A 13,495-nucleotide genomic window follows, 5' to 3' on the forward strand; every position below is an offset into this window, starting at 1 on the left:
GACAGACAGCCCATGTTTCATTTTATTCTTGAGCTATTTTGAAATTTTATCATTCCTCTGCTCAATTCAGAATGATCCTTCTCTGCCTTTTAAGAGATCTTAAAAAGCCAAAGGCAGAAACAGAGGTTTGTTGGTGTTTTCATTCCAAGTAAAATGATGCTGGATTACTCCTACTCTCATCCTCCCCCAGCCAGCTGCTCTGTCACTTCTGACATAAATTGGTGTAGCTGCAACTTCCCGTGGCAGCTGGAGATGAATGTGACACCAGTGCCTCTGGTTTGTGCAGCAAGGATGAAGCTTACACTGACATTCCCCACTGCTTCAAGTAATGCTTTATCCACTACAAAAACCTGGAATACCTAAACGCCAAAAATAGTTTTTAAAAGCATTCCCTTGGAACTGCCTTAGACATTTTATTCACAAAGCTCACACTGAGCTCCTCAGACACTTTGATTTAAATCTCCTTGTTTAGGGAAGTAAGAATGGCATTCCTTTGACTCACTAAGTGTCCCTACTGCAGGCCTCCAAGATAGGTCATATCACACAGCCTACCTCTGCTGTAGCACAAAAAAACCACCATTCATCCATCCATCCCAAAGGGGTTTTAAGGTATCTGTGCCAGGAGGCACTGTAGAAGTGCTTATTCCACCCTATCAGCTATAAAAGAAAGTTCAGGCAGACTAACTCACAGAGGACATCTAAAGCTAGGTGAGATGAATCTCAAGAGTTTTAAATATTTCAACTTGACTCATTTTACGTCCCAGTTCAACAGAAAGCTTAAAACTCTTGGTTTCTGTAAGCTTTCACAATCCTCCTCTCATTTTATCCTACCACTCAGATTCACCAGTATACCTTCAAGTGTCATTAGTGTCCACACTAGCTCATACAAAAAGTTATTAACACTAATCCAGAATCTCTGCAATCATGTATTTCTCAGGCTTTGGCATTTCTGGATTTCTCACCATGTGGCCTTTGGTGGTACTCTTTTAATTTGACCTATATATATATATATATATATATATATATATAAAAGAAAAAATTACATTAAAGATTTGCCTATTATCCTTCAGAGTCTGTTTTCCTGCATCTCAATTTGAGCTTTTGATTTTGTATAGTTTTGAAGAGACTTGATACAACTACGGAATTCACAGGCTAATGATATACACAATTCAAAAACAAAAACAAAGCCAAACCCCAACAAACCAACCAGCCTCAGAAAACAAACATGTTGCAGGGCTTCAATAAAAAAAGTAGCAAGCTCTATTCTAAAGAGTTCATGGCCTAAAAACATTATAAAACCAGGGAAAGGTCAGCAAACATGTTTAGTGATGGCAAGAGGCAGTGCAATTTCCAGAAATGTTTCAATTTCCAGAAATGTTTCACAGGCTACTTTTCACAGAAAGTATCTTTTTCAACCAAGTTCATTCTCATCCAGGAACCTACTTAGTTATTTGAAGGGTCCCTACCTTCCCCAAACCTGATAAACATGTGGTGAAATGCACATATTGCCTGTCCATGAAGTCTCCCAGCGTTAATCAGCACAGCAAAGAAATCCCATTCATAAAACCATTCACATAATTCTCCATCTTACCCAGAAGAGCTATTCTAAGCTATTTTGCTGATCATTCAAATCCAAACAAAAGTTAAAATGCTTTATTCAATGCATTTGATTTTACCTTGAGAAAGGACAAATTGTCACATATATGCAGGATACCTGACAATAAAAACTTATCAAGGTGGGCATGTTGAGGCCTACATGGTTTTGTATCTCTAACTTTTCAAGTCAAGTAATGTGATCTGCTATTTTTAGAGTCACCTTTTTTATTAGTAGCATTATTTTGACATTTTTTGTACCATCTTCCCAAGAAACTTGAAGTAGTTGAAGTTGAGAAGAAACTTCAGAGACCATCTAGTGCAAGCACCTGCTCAAACCAAGGTCAGCTAGGGCAGGCTGCCCAGGAAGGAACCCAGTTTTTAATAACCAGCATTTGGAGACTGCACAGCCTTGCTGTTCTAGTGTTCAGCCATTCTCACAAAGAAAGGCTTTTTATGGGTTTAAATTGAGCTTTTTGTACAGAAATTTGTGCCTGTTGCCTCCTCTTCTGTCACTGGACATCACTCAGAAGACTCTGGTTCTCTCTAAATTATGTTTCTCTCCTAATACAAGTGCTCAATTATCTCTGGTGGTTCTTCAGTTCCAATCACTGCTTCTAGGGCATGTCTGAGCTGGTCAGTTATTCCAACTGCAGTTCTACTCAACCAACATGCCCCAAGAATTACAGCAGATGACTTACCCTTTGAGCTTTCTCTTTTAACTCCTGATCTTGAGCTAAGAATGCTTGCAGCCTCTTTTGAATATCTGTAAGTTTTTCAGGATTAATTCTAATTTAAAGAAAAAGAAAAAAAAAGAAAACAAACAAGCTTTAATTATTATAAGATTTCAAAATAAGCACCTGTTAGGTTCTCAGGAGCATCTTCACATCTTTTGCATTGTTTTAATATGCACAGAGCTATTACCACTGAAATAGCAGAGAATGGAACCATATTAAGGATGAAGATTACACTCCTCAAACAAATAATGCAGAAAAGACAAATGGCAGCTGTTTTATTCAGACAGCTTTCACGGAAGGTAGTGAAACTACAAAGCAAAGCAGAAATCAGCAGAAAAGAACTTCTTGATTTTATAAAAATACTGCAAAAATACAGAAACAGCATAATGAATTATAGTACTACTTTATACTGAAATAAAAGTCTTCATAAGGAAAATGTCAGCATTTTTAAAAGCTTAAATAAGATTCATTGTGCCAGGAATACTGAAATTTAAGTACTTCATAGAAAAAATAGCCAGGTGAGCAATAATAAAGGACATTGAGATGAAACAGATTTAAGAGCTTCTCAAGTAAATAAAGAATATTGACTGCACTATAAAAATCGTCATTAAACCTACTAAAAAGATATCTGGTCCTCTCCCAGATTCTGAATGTTTAACTAATTCCAGTGATACCTACATTATTGCAGATTTATTTGCCCAGATGTCATCTACTTTTGAGCTGCTACTGCCACCCCAGTGTATCATAAAACCTAGCAAACATGGTGGGAAGTTATTCTTACTAAATATGAAAACAGATATCAAGCTTCTTTCCCTTACAATTCCAATTTCTTCACTCTGTTCAGATACAGCCAGGGGAAAACTACAGTGTACAGAAGCAGTATTAGCGACAGTTTTAGTGAAAGACCAAAAAACATGAGTTCCAGTTTCCAGACAACACATAATTTGCTCTAAAAATTTAAAAGCATAAGACAGAAAAAAAGAAGCGTGAAAAATTGAGTGGGGGACAAACTGACCAACAAATCTTTGAAATATAATGATACAAAAAGTAAAGAAGGGATAGCATGAGTTATAAAAAAATTAATATGAACACCCGTAGTAAGACAGTCCAGAAAAGTGTTGGATTGCTGCTAAGTTATGGGAAGGATATTAAGAGATGACCTCAAAGCCCTAAAATTAGCCAGTGCCTTTTTTCCTTGTCTTCACTGCAAGTGGCAGCTGCAGTCAGTCAGCTAACAACAGCTACAGCAGGGTGCAAGCTCACACCAGAATCAAAATCATGGGAGACCAAGTACTCTGATAAATCAGCTGGGTCAGAAGAAATTGCTCCATAGCAACTAGAGAAAGTAAAAGCACTTGGAGTCACAGTTGTACCTAATCTTACCAACTCATCAAGATGAAGGAAAAAAAAATCCTATCCAAAAGGCCATGTAAATACAGTGCTCATATTCAAAGGGGGCAAAAAGGAAGTTAATTGTTTAACTTTTTCTTGATACCAAAAAAACCTAATTTGTAAGGACCTAAAGAAAATAAGCAAATCCACAACACCTAACACAGCTTAGTCAGAAGCAAAATATGATTCATCTGTTTGATTATCCTCCATAGCAGCATTAGCAGGTTTTAAGAATGGGAAAGAAATAGTAGATGTTGTGTTTGGTTTCAGGAAAGTATCTGGCAGTGGTACATTCTCATAAAATAGGGAAACATGGTCTATGTGAAATCTTTAAGTAATGAAAAAATGGCCTTAGAGCACTTCTCAAAGAGTAGCTGAGACTGCAAACTACTTCCTGCTGCCACTGTCAAACTCAAAATGCTTATGAAGTTCCAATTTTCACCTGGACATGCTATTACTCATTATTTTCTATGACTTGATTATTGTAGGAATATGATTCATTATTCATAAGAGACTATGTGTCATTGAGGCTCCAAGCATAATAGACAACAATTCGACACAAAATACAGTCATGTTTTGTAGACTGCATCCAAATTTTGAGTAATTTGATGGAAATTTGCAAGAAAAGGGTTTGAAAAAGACAAAAACCCCAAAAACAAGAACAAGACCCTTCACATTTAAAAGAATGGCTAGATAATGTGGTATAAATCTAAGCAATGTCAACTAAGAACATGGTACCCTAGACACATCTTGAGCTTATGTGTTTGTTAATGAATGAGCAAATTTGCAGCACTGACTACCAAAAAACAGAAGCAGTACTGAATTCTCTCTTCTCCAACACTGTATCATGACAGTCATCCACTGTCATCTTCCTCTCACACTGAGATTCAAAAAATGAGAAAGCTGGCCACTGTTAAACTGGATTTTGGCTATAATGAGTTTGTATGTTATTTCTTTCTGAAAAAATAAAACACCTTACAATAAATTGTATACATGTGACTATTAGGAGAAGCAAACCTAAAAGCTAAACAGTGAAATTAGTTATCATCATTTATAAGCTTGCCTAAATGGCAAGAACCAATGAGCTAAAACCTACTATGCAAAGGCTAGAAGGGGATTTTACAACATGGTCTGCCATTTTAAGTAGGCTGGTTATTTCTTACTCTGTGATCACATATCTTACCTTTAAGGAGTAGTAGAACTTGCTGAAGCTACAGTTTTGCCTACCAGTTGCATGGCCACACTTGACTATGCCATGATGTAAACACCAACCCAGCTTGCCTGGCCTTATGTATGATCAGACAGCAATCTCCAAATTTTCTGGTTGATACACATTTTGATTTCCTCTCATTATCCCTGGTCTATACACTGGGGTACAAGCACTGTTTTAACTAGGCATTGTCCTTCCCCCACTCTTCTCCAAAATAGAATTTAAGCAAAAAAGATCAACAACCACCTAAAAGACCCTGTTGCAGCAGAACAGTTTCCAGATGTCCATCCAGCTTCCAAGCAGCAGCAGCATGTTTTGCTCTGCGCTCTCAGTGTGAAGGTGGCTGCCTATGGTTCCACTAGACACCCTGAAGGCTGGAGGGAGGGGGAAGGGCTGGCACCTAGGGAAGGCTCACCCAGCAGATCACACACCAGTGCAGAACCACACTGAACAGTGACACCAGTCCTACAGTAACTATGGCAACTGGGAGGCAGTGAGTTTTAACAGATCCCCTATATTAATACTACCAACGTGTGGGATACACATCCAAATGTTATCCACTGTGAGAAAGAAAAAAGAAGGGAAAAAAGGTGTTTTGTTGTTGTTTTTGCTGTTTTCCTCAAAAAACACCTTTTTTGCCATAAAATTAAAGAAAGTGATACTACATCATGGGTATCTATATACTTGCACTTCCTTTGGTAAAATTTTCTAGACACAAAATCTGTTATGGCAACCCCTGAGGAAGCAGCTCTTATCTTTTTACCCAACAAAGTTAGATGCAACAAAGTAACCTCAAAATACTACCAAACATAATTTAAATTTACAGCTTGCATGGTAAACTTGGAGATTACAGACTCATTTAAAAAATGTACAAACCATTTAATACTTTCAGAGTACCTTTTTGCCATATTTAAATGCTCTAAGCTATTGTATTTATTATTGCATATTTTGCACTTTCTCTTGCTCTTTTTGAATAATGAAGAAATTACGTACTGTTAAAAGCACTACCTGTAATATGGCAGCTTGTGCTAATTAGAAGGGACTAGTTTACTGAAAACCTCTACTGGCAGCTTAGATCTAAAATTGAAAATTAAGGAAAGAGCCTAAACCCTAGTCCTTTGAACAGGTATCAAGGAAAGTTCTTCCTTTCTCCACTTTCAAATTATGGAACTGTTTTAAAAGGTCTGTCTAGATGAAATAAAACAACATCAAAAATAGTTTGCAAATAAAAAAATACAAAATAAGGAAAGTAACAGCATTCTTACGACCACTGTACCAGAAAACAGGTCAATAAGAACAGCCAAACAAACACTTGAATATACAACATTTTAGAAACAAGCTTTTGAAAAAAAGCTTTCAGAATGAATTTCAGAAACTTGAACAGTTAAATTCTGTTGGGAGTGAGCAATGCTCATTATCTTCTAATTCCCAAGTTAGAATTCTTAAGAATCTATAATTAGGTGAATAAGCACAAACAACAGGAGAAGACTTCACCACAAGACCTGGAACATGATCCATGGGTTCATGCAACTTCTTAAACAATTTATAAACTGACAAAACAAACTGGCCTTATATTAATTGGGAAACTGGCTGGAAGCAAACAGCATGAGAAAATCTGTAGTTAAAAACTTCTAGAATTAAATTGGTTTGCAATCCACAAGTAATTACAAGAATAACTTTTTAAGGATTTTAGTTAGCCTTTTACAAGGACAATGCTACAAATTTTAAATCATAACACACTAGGCAGACCATTCTAAGTGAAAGCATTCCCCTTCATTATAATGTTATAAATTCTATTAAAGTTTATTTTGCAGATTGAAAATCTGGATATTGGGGCAGGATGTTAAAATATGTTATTAATCAAAATCCTTGACTTTTCTAATAATGATTCCAATTAAGAATATTTCTTAAATGTACTTAAAATACATATGTCCTAGTGGCTTGATACAAGAAGGAATTTCTGGGGTATTATTAAAAAAAAATAATGCAGCAGAGTTTTCCATCAAAGTAACATCACATTAACCACAATATGTTAAGAGATGCAACCATTAATGTCTCTCTAGAGACTCACCTAACTTGGATAATAAATATGATGTGCATTTATTGGGGGTGAAATATTTGCCCTATTAAAATTTATTATCCCTGTACAAAAACATGTATTTCTATTTACATGGATAAATACAGCCTAAAGAGGTTATTTTACCACTTCCTTTGATAAGCTGGTCAAACAACACCATTACTTACAAAGTTAAAAGTGTAGCTGACAAAGAAACGGGAAAGGGGAAATATTTATAATGTGCATGAGATCAGACATTTATTTACTGAATATAAAAGAAAGATAAATTACTTCAATAACTACCATTTTAAGATGGAAAAAGATGGAAGTTTGGAAGGAGAAAATTTACTGCAGTGGTTATACAACAGATCCTTCTAAAGCACTATGATGCTTAATGGAAAAGAAAATGCCAGATTCAGTTCCTTTACCGATATTATCCACAGTTGGTGAGGTTTTGTTTGGGTTGTCATTAAGTAGTTGTTGGACTGCATTATAGTCCTTATTTCACTGTTTTAGCAAAAATTGTTTATATTTGAAGTTGGTCCACATCCTGCATGGATTTGATAAGTGTTTAATGAGAAAAGGTGGATTTATTTCACCAGCTGCTGTGTACTCAGTTTGTTGCACAGAAATAGCAGTCACAGGTACAGTTCAGAAGAGCCTTTGAAATGGCATATCCTATACAACATAAATACTTTAAAAAGTAAAATTAAATGCAGAAAGTGCTATATGCATTGTTTCTGTTCTCTGAAGAAATGTTCACCTGTACATTTTGAGCAAACCTGAAGATTAAGCAATGAGGTGTAAATAACTACCTAAGGTTTCATCCTAATTTGATTTCTTCTCAAAAACAATTGTTCTACGTAGAAATTCAGTATAGGTAATTCCCTTCTTTGCTTAGTATCTGTATCTTCACATGCAAACCACAGCTTTTCAAAGTAAAACAAGCCTAGCTTTGCTCATATCCACTCATACAGAAACTTACATTTTCTACCTTGTCATCCTTCTCTGATTTCTTTTATCTCTGCTGTACAATTTTTGGCATGGTGTGACCTGAACTTTTAAAGTGTTAAAAATGGAGTCAGGCTGATATCACATTTTCTGGCTTGTTTTCAATTCTTCCATATTTCCTTCACATTCTCTTTTCTCTCTTAATTCAACATCAGACTGACAGGCTCAGAAAACAGTAAACTCCTTCCTACATATAGCTGCTAAATAAGAAACTACCATCGATTTTTTAGTGGTGGTCTTTTCTTTTAATATTTTTACAGTTAGGATTTTTGTGTTTCCTAAATATCCATTACTCTGCATTTAACAGAAAATGGAAACATGCTTTTTTATTTTCACCTGGTATTGTTATATGCTGCTGCAACTCCTTCAAAAGCAGTTCTATTTGTACAGATAACATAGCTTCTTACAGGTTTCCCTTGGAACACTCTTTTTAGTATGTAAAATTACCATCTTTCACTTCCTGTCTTTCAACTAACTGATTCAGAAAGGTCATGACAAGTTGAAGAAAAAGTCCAGAACTAAAGAAAAAACAGATAAGAGAAACAAAAATGATAACAGCAATAAAAACATACAGGGACAGATTAAAGAAATTGTAATTGTTTAATCTGCAAAAGAGAAAGAGAGCATTATCATGTTCAATTACATAAAAAGAAGCTGCAGAGAGTAAGAGAATACATCACTTTCCATATATTCTTGGCACAAGGCAAAAGAAATATTTCATTTAAATTACTTACAAGTCTTATCAGACACTTGAAGAAAAAATGTTAAAGGTAGTAACTGTTGAGTACAGATGAGGTCTCTTTGGGAAACTGTGAATATATTAATTGGCATCTGATAAGAATGATTTGTGCAGCTCATCCTGCCTATGAGAACAGCAATAAAATAGGTAACCTCTCAAGGTCTTTTCCTTCTACAACACTACCAAAACTAATTCATTTCCCTGATTTGTCCAGCTTCAGGCAATAAAAATACTTTATCAAGATTGTCATAGACTCATCACAGATTACTCTTGCAGAAAGAAGGTTGAATAACAGGCAGGGCAGCAGGGCATTAGCCACTTACTTGATTTCACTGATAGGTACTTTCCTCTGTGCCAGCTGTTCCACCATCCCTTTTTCTTCTGAAGGAAGCAATACCAACAAAGCTTCACCACCTTCTTTGTACCTGATCAAAAGGGGACAAAAAAGAAACCTCAAGCAAACATGAAAAAATTAGTTTTTGCTGATGTTTTCAAGAGCCAATGAGAATTTACATTTGATTCCTTATAAACAGTCCAAAGAATGAACAAAACTTCTCACTTAACAAAGGGAAAAGAAGAGGCAAACCAGTTAAGTGACTTGCCAATATCCCTACTTGAGCTGATTTTAAAACTATGCCTGGAGTTCTGAACATCTGGGGCTAAGACATGGGTTCAGACCAGTGAATCTTCTCCTCCCTCAGTTTGAGTATTAGTGGCAAACAAATAGCACTTGATCAAAGCTTACTTTGACTACAGGACTAGAAAATCCAGCTACTTGCATTCAGCATTTGCCAGCTAAGGTTTCAATAGGTAATCAAATAGGTAAGGTTTGATTTTGAGAAAAAATCAAATAGGTAAGGTTTAACACTTGGTAAAAACTGATTCTCTTTGCATATTCTGCAAGCCAAAGACAGGGAAAGGTTAAAAAAGGATAAATGCCTTGGTCTCAAATAACAACCCCTTGTTACATGCTCAGTAACAGCTAACAGGTCACAGTGACATCAAGGAAAGTAAAGCATAAAAATAGGAGCTCTTTCATTTATAGAAGCAGTTTCCAGATGCAAAACAAAAGATACAATCAGACTGATCCCATAAGAATGTATCTAGCATTCACTCTTCAGTGCACTTAACAGCTGTATCAAATGTAGATGAGCTGGTAATTACTCAAGATACATGGTTAGCAAAGACATTAAAAAATCAGCTAATTTATGCTTAAAGCATCTTCCTGAGCATTTTCTCTTTGTGCAAGAAAATATCAGTTCCTGCTTTTGGCACATTTACTGACTTCAGTACCTTCATGTAGAAAAAAGTACCCAATAGCATTAGCAAGCAAACAACACAGTGGGTTTAAGATCTCCTGAAGAAGTGGGTAATGAGCTTGCAGGCACCAAGTCTCTATCCACTGTAGCACTGTATACACTGTTTCCTTGTTTATATTTACAAATACTTCTAAAGACTACAGATTGATAAGAAAATACTGCACAGTCCCTCATTACAAAAACAAAATTCCAACTGAATTTCAGAAATATGCCAGAATTGGACAGAATTCAACTCATCACCAACTGATGAGAGCAATGTGCAGGACAAAGCAAAACAAAACTGGTAAGTTGCTCTGTAGAGCAGCTTTAAAATCCCTTCTTTAGGGAGGCCAGGGAGCACAGAAGGATATTCTCAGGCACACCAAACATGAATCATACCATTAAAACTGATAAAAATCATTTCTAGTGAAATACAGGGAGCCTACATTTCTCCAAGGATAAACAGTTATCACTTGGCAAAAACAGTACTGCAGAATTGTTTGAAAACTATAAACACTATCTGTCACAGCACAGTAAGCAATGCAAGTAGAAACAAAATCTGCAGTTAAAACAGTCTGACAGCTTTTATTACAGCTTTCTGCTTTCATTTGATGAATTTCAAAAATCATAACAAAATGCTCTTGGATGCCTGGGATTTTTTTTTTCTTCAATGTATGTATGATAGGCTTGGATACCAACTTCTGAAGATCATCTCCAAGTGTCTAGTAGATGTTTACATCATGAAATTTTAAACTTTACATTCTAGATTTTGAAATTTTACATGGAAATAAAATTGATATAAGAGAAGAATCTCAGCTACATGTCAACATCATGTAAATTTACTGACTATAAATGAATTGATAAAAGTATGTTGTTACTGTACAAAAACGATAACAATTTAAATCCATTTCATTAGTATATCTACAATGTTCTCAATACAAAAAATATCAGCCTGTACAATCTATCAAAAAAAGAGTTCTAAAGCAATACATATATTTGTCTTAATTTATTATCTTTACCAAGCATGCTGTCCCAGCTGACCAAACATCCCATGGAATGTCTGCACCCTTTATACAATAACTAAGGTTGGAAAGAACTTGCTTACATGGACCAAGTGCACCTTTTACAGAAGTTCTATATGTTTCAACCTAACCAAATTACAAATTACATACCTACAGGGTGGGTACCTGTTGGACACTGCCACTATCTGAACAAGCAATGAAATCCTGGAAAGCCACTGAACCTTAGAGGACTTTATATTTTATTGTAAAAACTGATGATCATACTACCAAGACAACCAATTACTCATCAAAAGAAGCTGAGCTCTCAGAGCACTGTTGGAAAAAATATTCTCTTGTATCTATCAAAAAGGAAGACAAAGATAATATTGCTGCCAATCCCAGTCTCCCCAGTTTAGAGTACAGAATAATGCAGTTCTACTTTTCTCTCCAAAGTAGATGATATGAAAGGATAGGACTCCAACAAGAGCTACGTGAATGATCTGGTATCTGCAAAAAATGTCTCTTAAATCTCTTAACAGTCTTTGTCATTTGTCAAGAAAAGTCTTCACTTCACTGTATATACAAATGATGTTTTCAGATTCCTTAAAGTTAGCCAAAGGCATGGATTTGTGTAGTTTTGTTGCTCGTGGTATTTCTTATCCCAGAGTGCCTGACTTGGCATTATTAAATTGTTTCTTTGTCATATCTCTTTTATTCAGTGTGCAAAACACTGTGAAAGGCCAGTGTCATAGAAATTAAGAAGAAATACTCAAAGGGCAGAGAGTGCAGATATCCTCTCTACAAGCCACAAAACCAAAATCTGCAATGATACAGTACAGCAAAAACCATTCTATGCTTGTTTTGTTTTTATAGCTTTCCAGCAGTATCCAAGAGGCCTCTCTGAAACAGGATTCAGGATCAGATAAACCTTCACTCTGACCCTTAAAAATTTATTTTGTGTTATTAGTGCTAAACTCTTTGTATGCAGAGTCAGTAGTTGCTTCATAAAGTACAAATCCTAAAGGCACATTCCATAGGTAATACACCAAAAAAGCCAAGCATCACATCTGGTATTTATGGACAGCAACTATTTCAATGTTTACATTAAGTCTTGCAAAGCCTTTATGTAGACAAAGTAGTAGCACAGATAAGTAAACAAATGACCACATGAAAATATAGATCTGGAAAAGAGAGGTTTTCAAGCACCTCTACTTTCTCTTTTTTTTCCACCGATTGAGGAGGAAAAAAAAAGCAGCAGAGAAATATTTCTCAGAGCTAAGTCTTCAGAAATTCTAAAGGACTGAAAGACATCTAGTAACTAATGCAGTGCAATCCTTTCCCATACATGTTTTGGAAACATTCTCTTTTAAATGCTAATAGTTTAAAAATATTTGAAGTTAAGGAGGAACAGTCTTTGCCCTTTATACCATAATCGTGACTTAATGAAAACAAACAGTTTAATAACAACACTGTTCTTCAGAGCTAAACACAAAAATGAAAACATCACAGAAATGATAAAGCTAAAAACCAAAGGATCTTAAATACCATCTGGGAAGGTCTGTATCGATTGAGTGGACGTTCAGTTAAAGAAAGCAAAATGCAGCCTATAAAAAAGGAGATTTAGTTGGGCAGAGTATTATCTTATTTCTCAAAAAAAAAAAACCCAACCTCATAATGTGCTAATCAGAAAAATATTGTGTTAAAGATCATCTCAAGAAGAGAGGCTTCAGTGTAAAATTTAACTTTTCCAAAGTGTTCCCTCTGCATATTTCATACTAAAAGCTTCCATACTGGCAAACTTAGGAAAGGACAAGCTACTAAAAACTGGCATAAACAAAAACAGTTGGACCTGCTCAAAATTTGTTTCCATTACAATGCCTAAAGAAGGAAAAAAGAACACCCCTTACTATCCTACAGGAATAAAGTACTCCACTAAAGCAACCAAAGAAATATCTCTAATTATTTTCAGCACACAAATAAAATGCTTAAACCTTTACAGATGATAAAGCAACGAAAAAACAACCTTGGTTACTGTAATTCTTCAGCAAGAGGACTACCTCTGCAGATGAGACAATATTAGAAGTTCTCCCTATTCTTGCTCACTGCAGCCTTCAAGTTGTCCATCATCACCAAAACCAAACATCTGTCCTAAAATGCTAATTTACTCTGGTGATTTATTATCCAATAAGTATGCACTTTGACTCTGCTGAAGAAAAGTAAATTAAAAACCTGAAAGTAATCAAACTTTCTTGGACTGTGTAATAATTGATGACATCCTGTCATCTCTTCAAGGTGATCAAGAAACCAGAGAAGGGACTCATCTTTACACTGTGATCTTAAGAGTCTCTAAGGGTATATGATTTATTCCAAGTCCATGGAAAACTGTATCTTACTTGCAGAAAGTCCTTGGAGGAAAAAAAAAAATCACTTCTAGTTCCTATCTGCTTTGTTTTCTAGA

At 35.5% G+C, this 13,495-nt stretch overlaps 1 protein-coding gene across 1 annotated transcript in view; it reads right to left on the reverse strand.

Annotated features, from left to right (window-relative positions):
- DDX10 (DEAD-box helicase 10) overlaps positions 1-13,495 on the reverse strand; it is a 154,836-nt gene that overhangs the window by 119,543 nt on the left and 21,798 nt on the right. The window contains exons 10-11 of the mRNA XM_054654855.2: positions 9,062-9,163; positions 2,295-2,382 (exon numbers count right to left, since the gene is read on the reverse strand). Coding sequence (XP_054510830.2) covers positions 2,295-2,382; positions 9,062-9,163 — 190 coding nt within the window. The remainder of the gene's footprint in view (positions 1-2,294; positions 2,383-9,061; positions 9,164-13,495) is intronic.

Source organism: Agelaius phoeniceus, chromosome 2 (genome assembly GCF_051311805.1).
Source record: "Agelaius phoeniceus isolate bAgePho1 chromosome 2, bAgePho1.hap1, whole genome shotgun sequence".
In the NCBI taxonomy this organism is placed as follows: Eukaryota; Metazoa; Chordata; class Aves; order Passeriformes; family Icteridae; genus Agelaius; species Agelaius phoeniceus.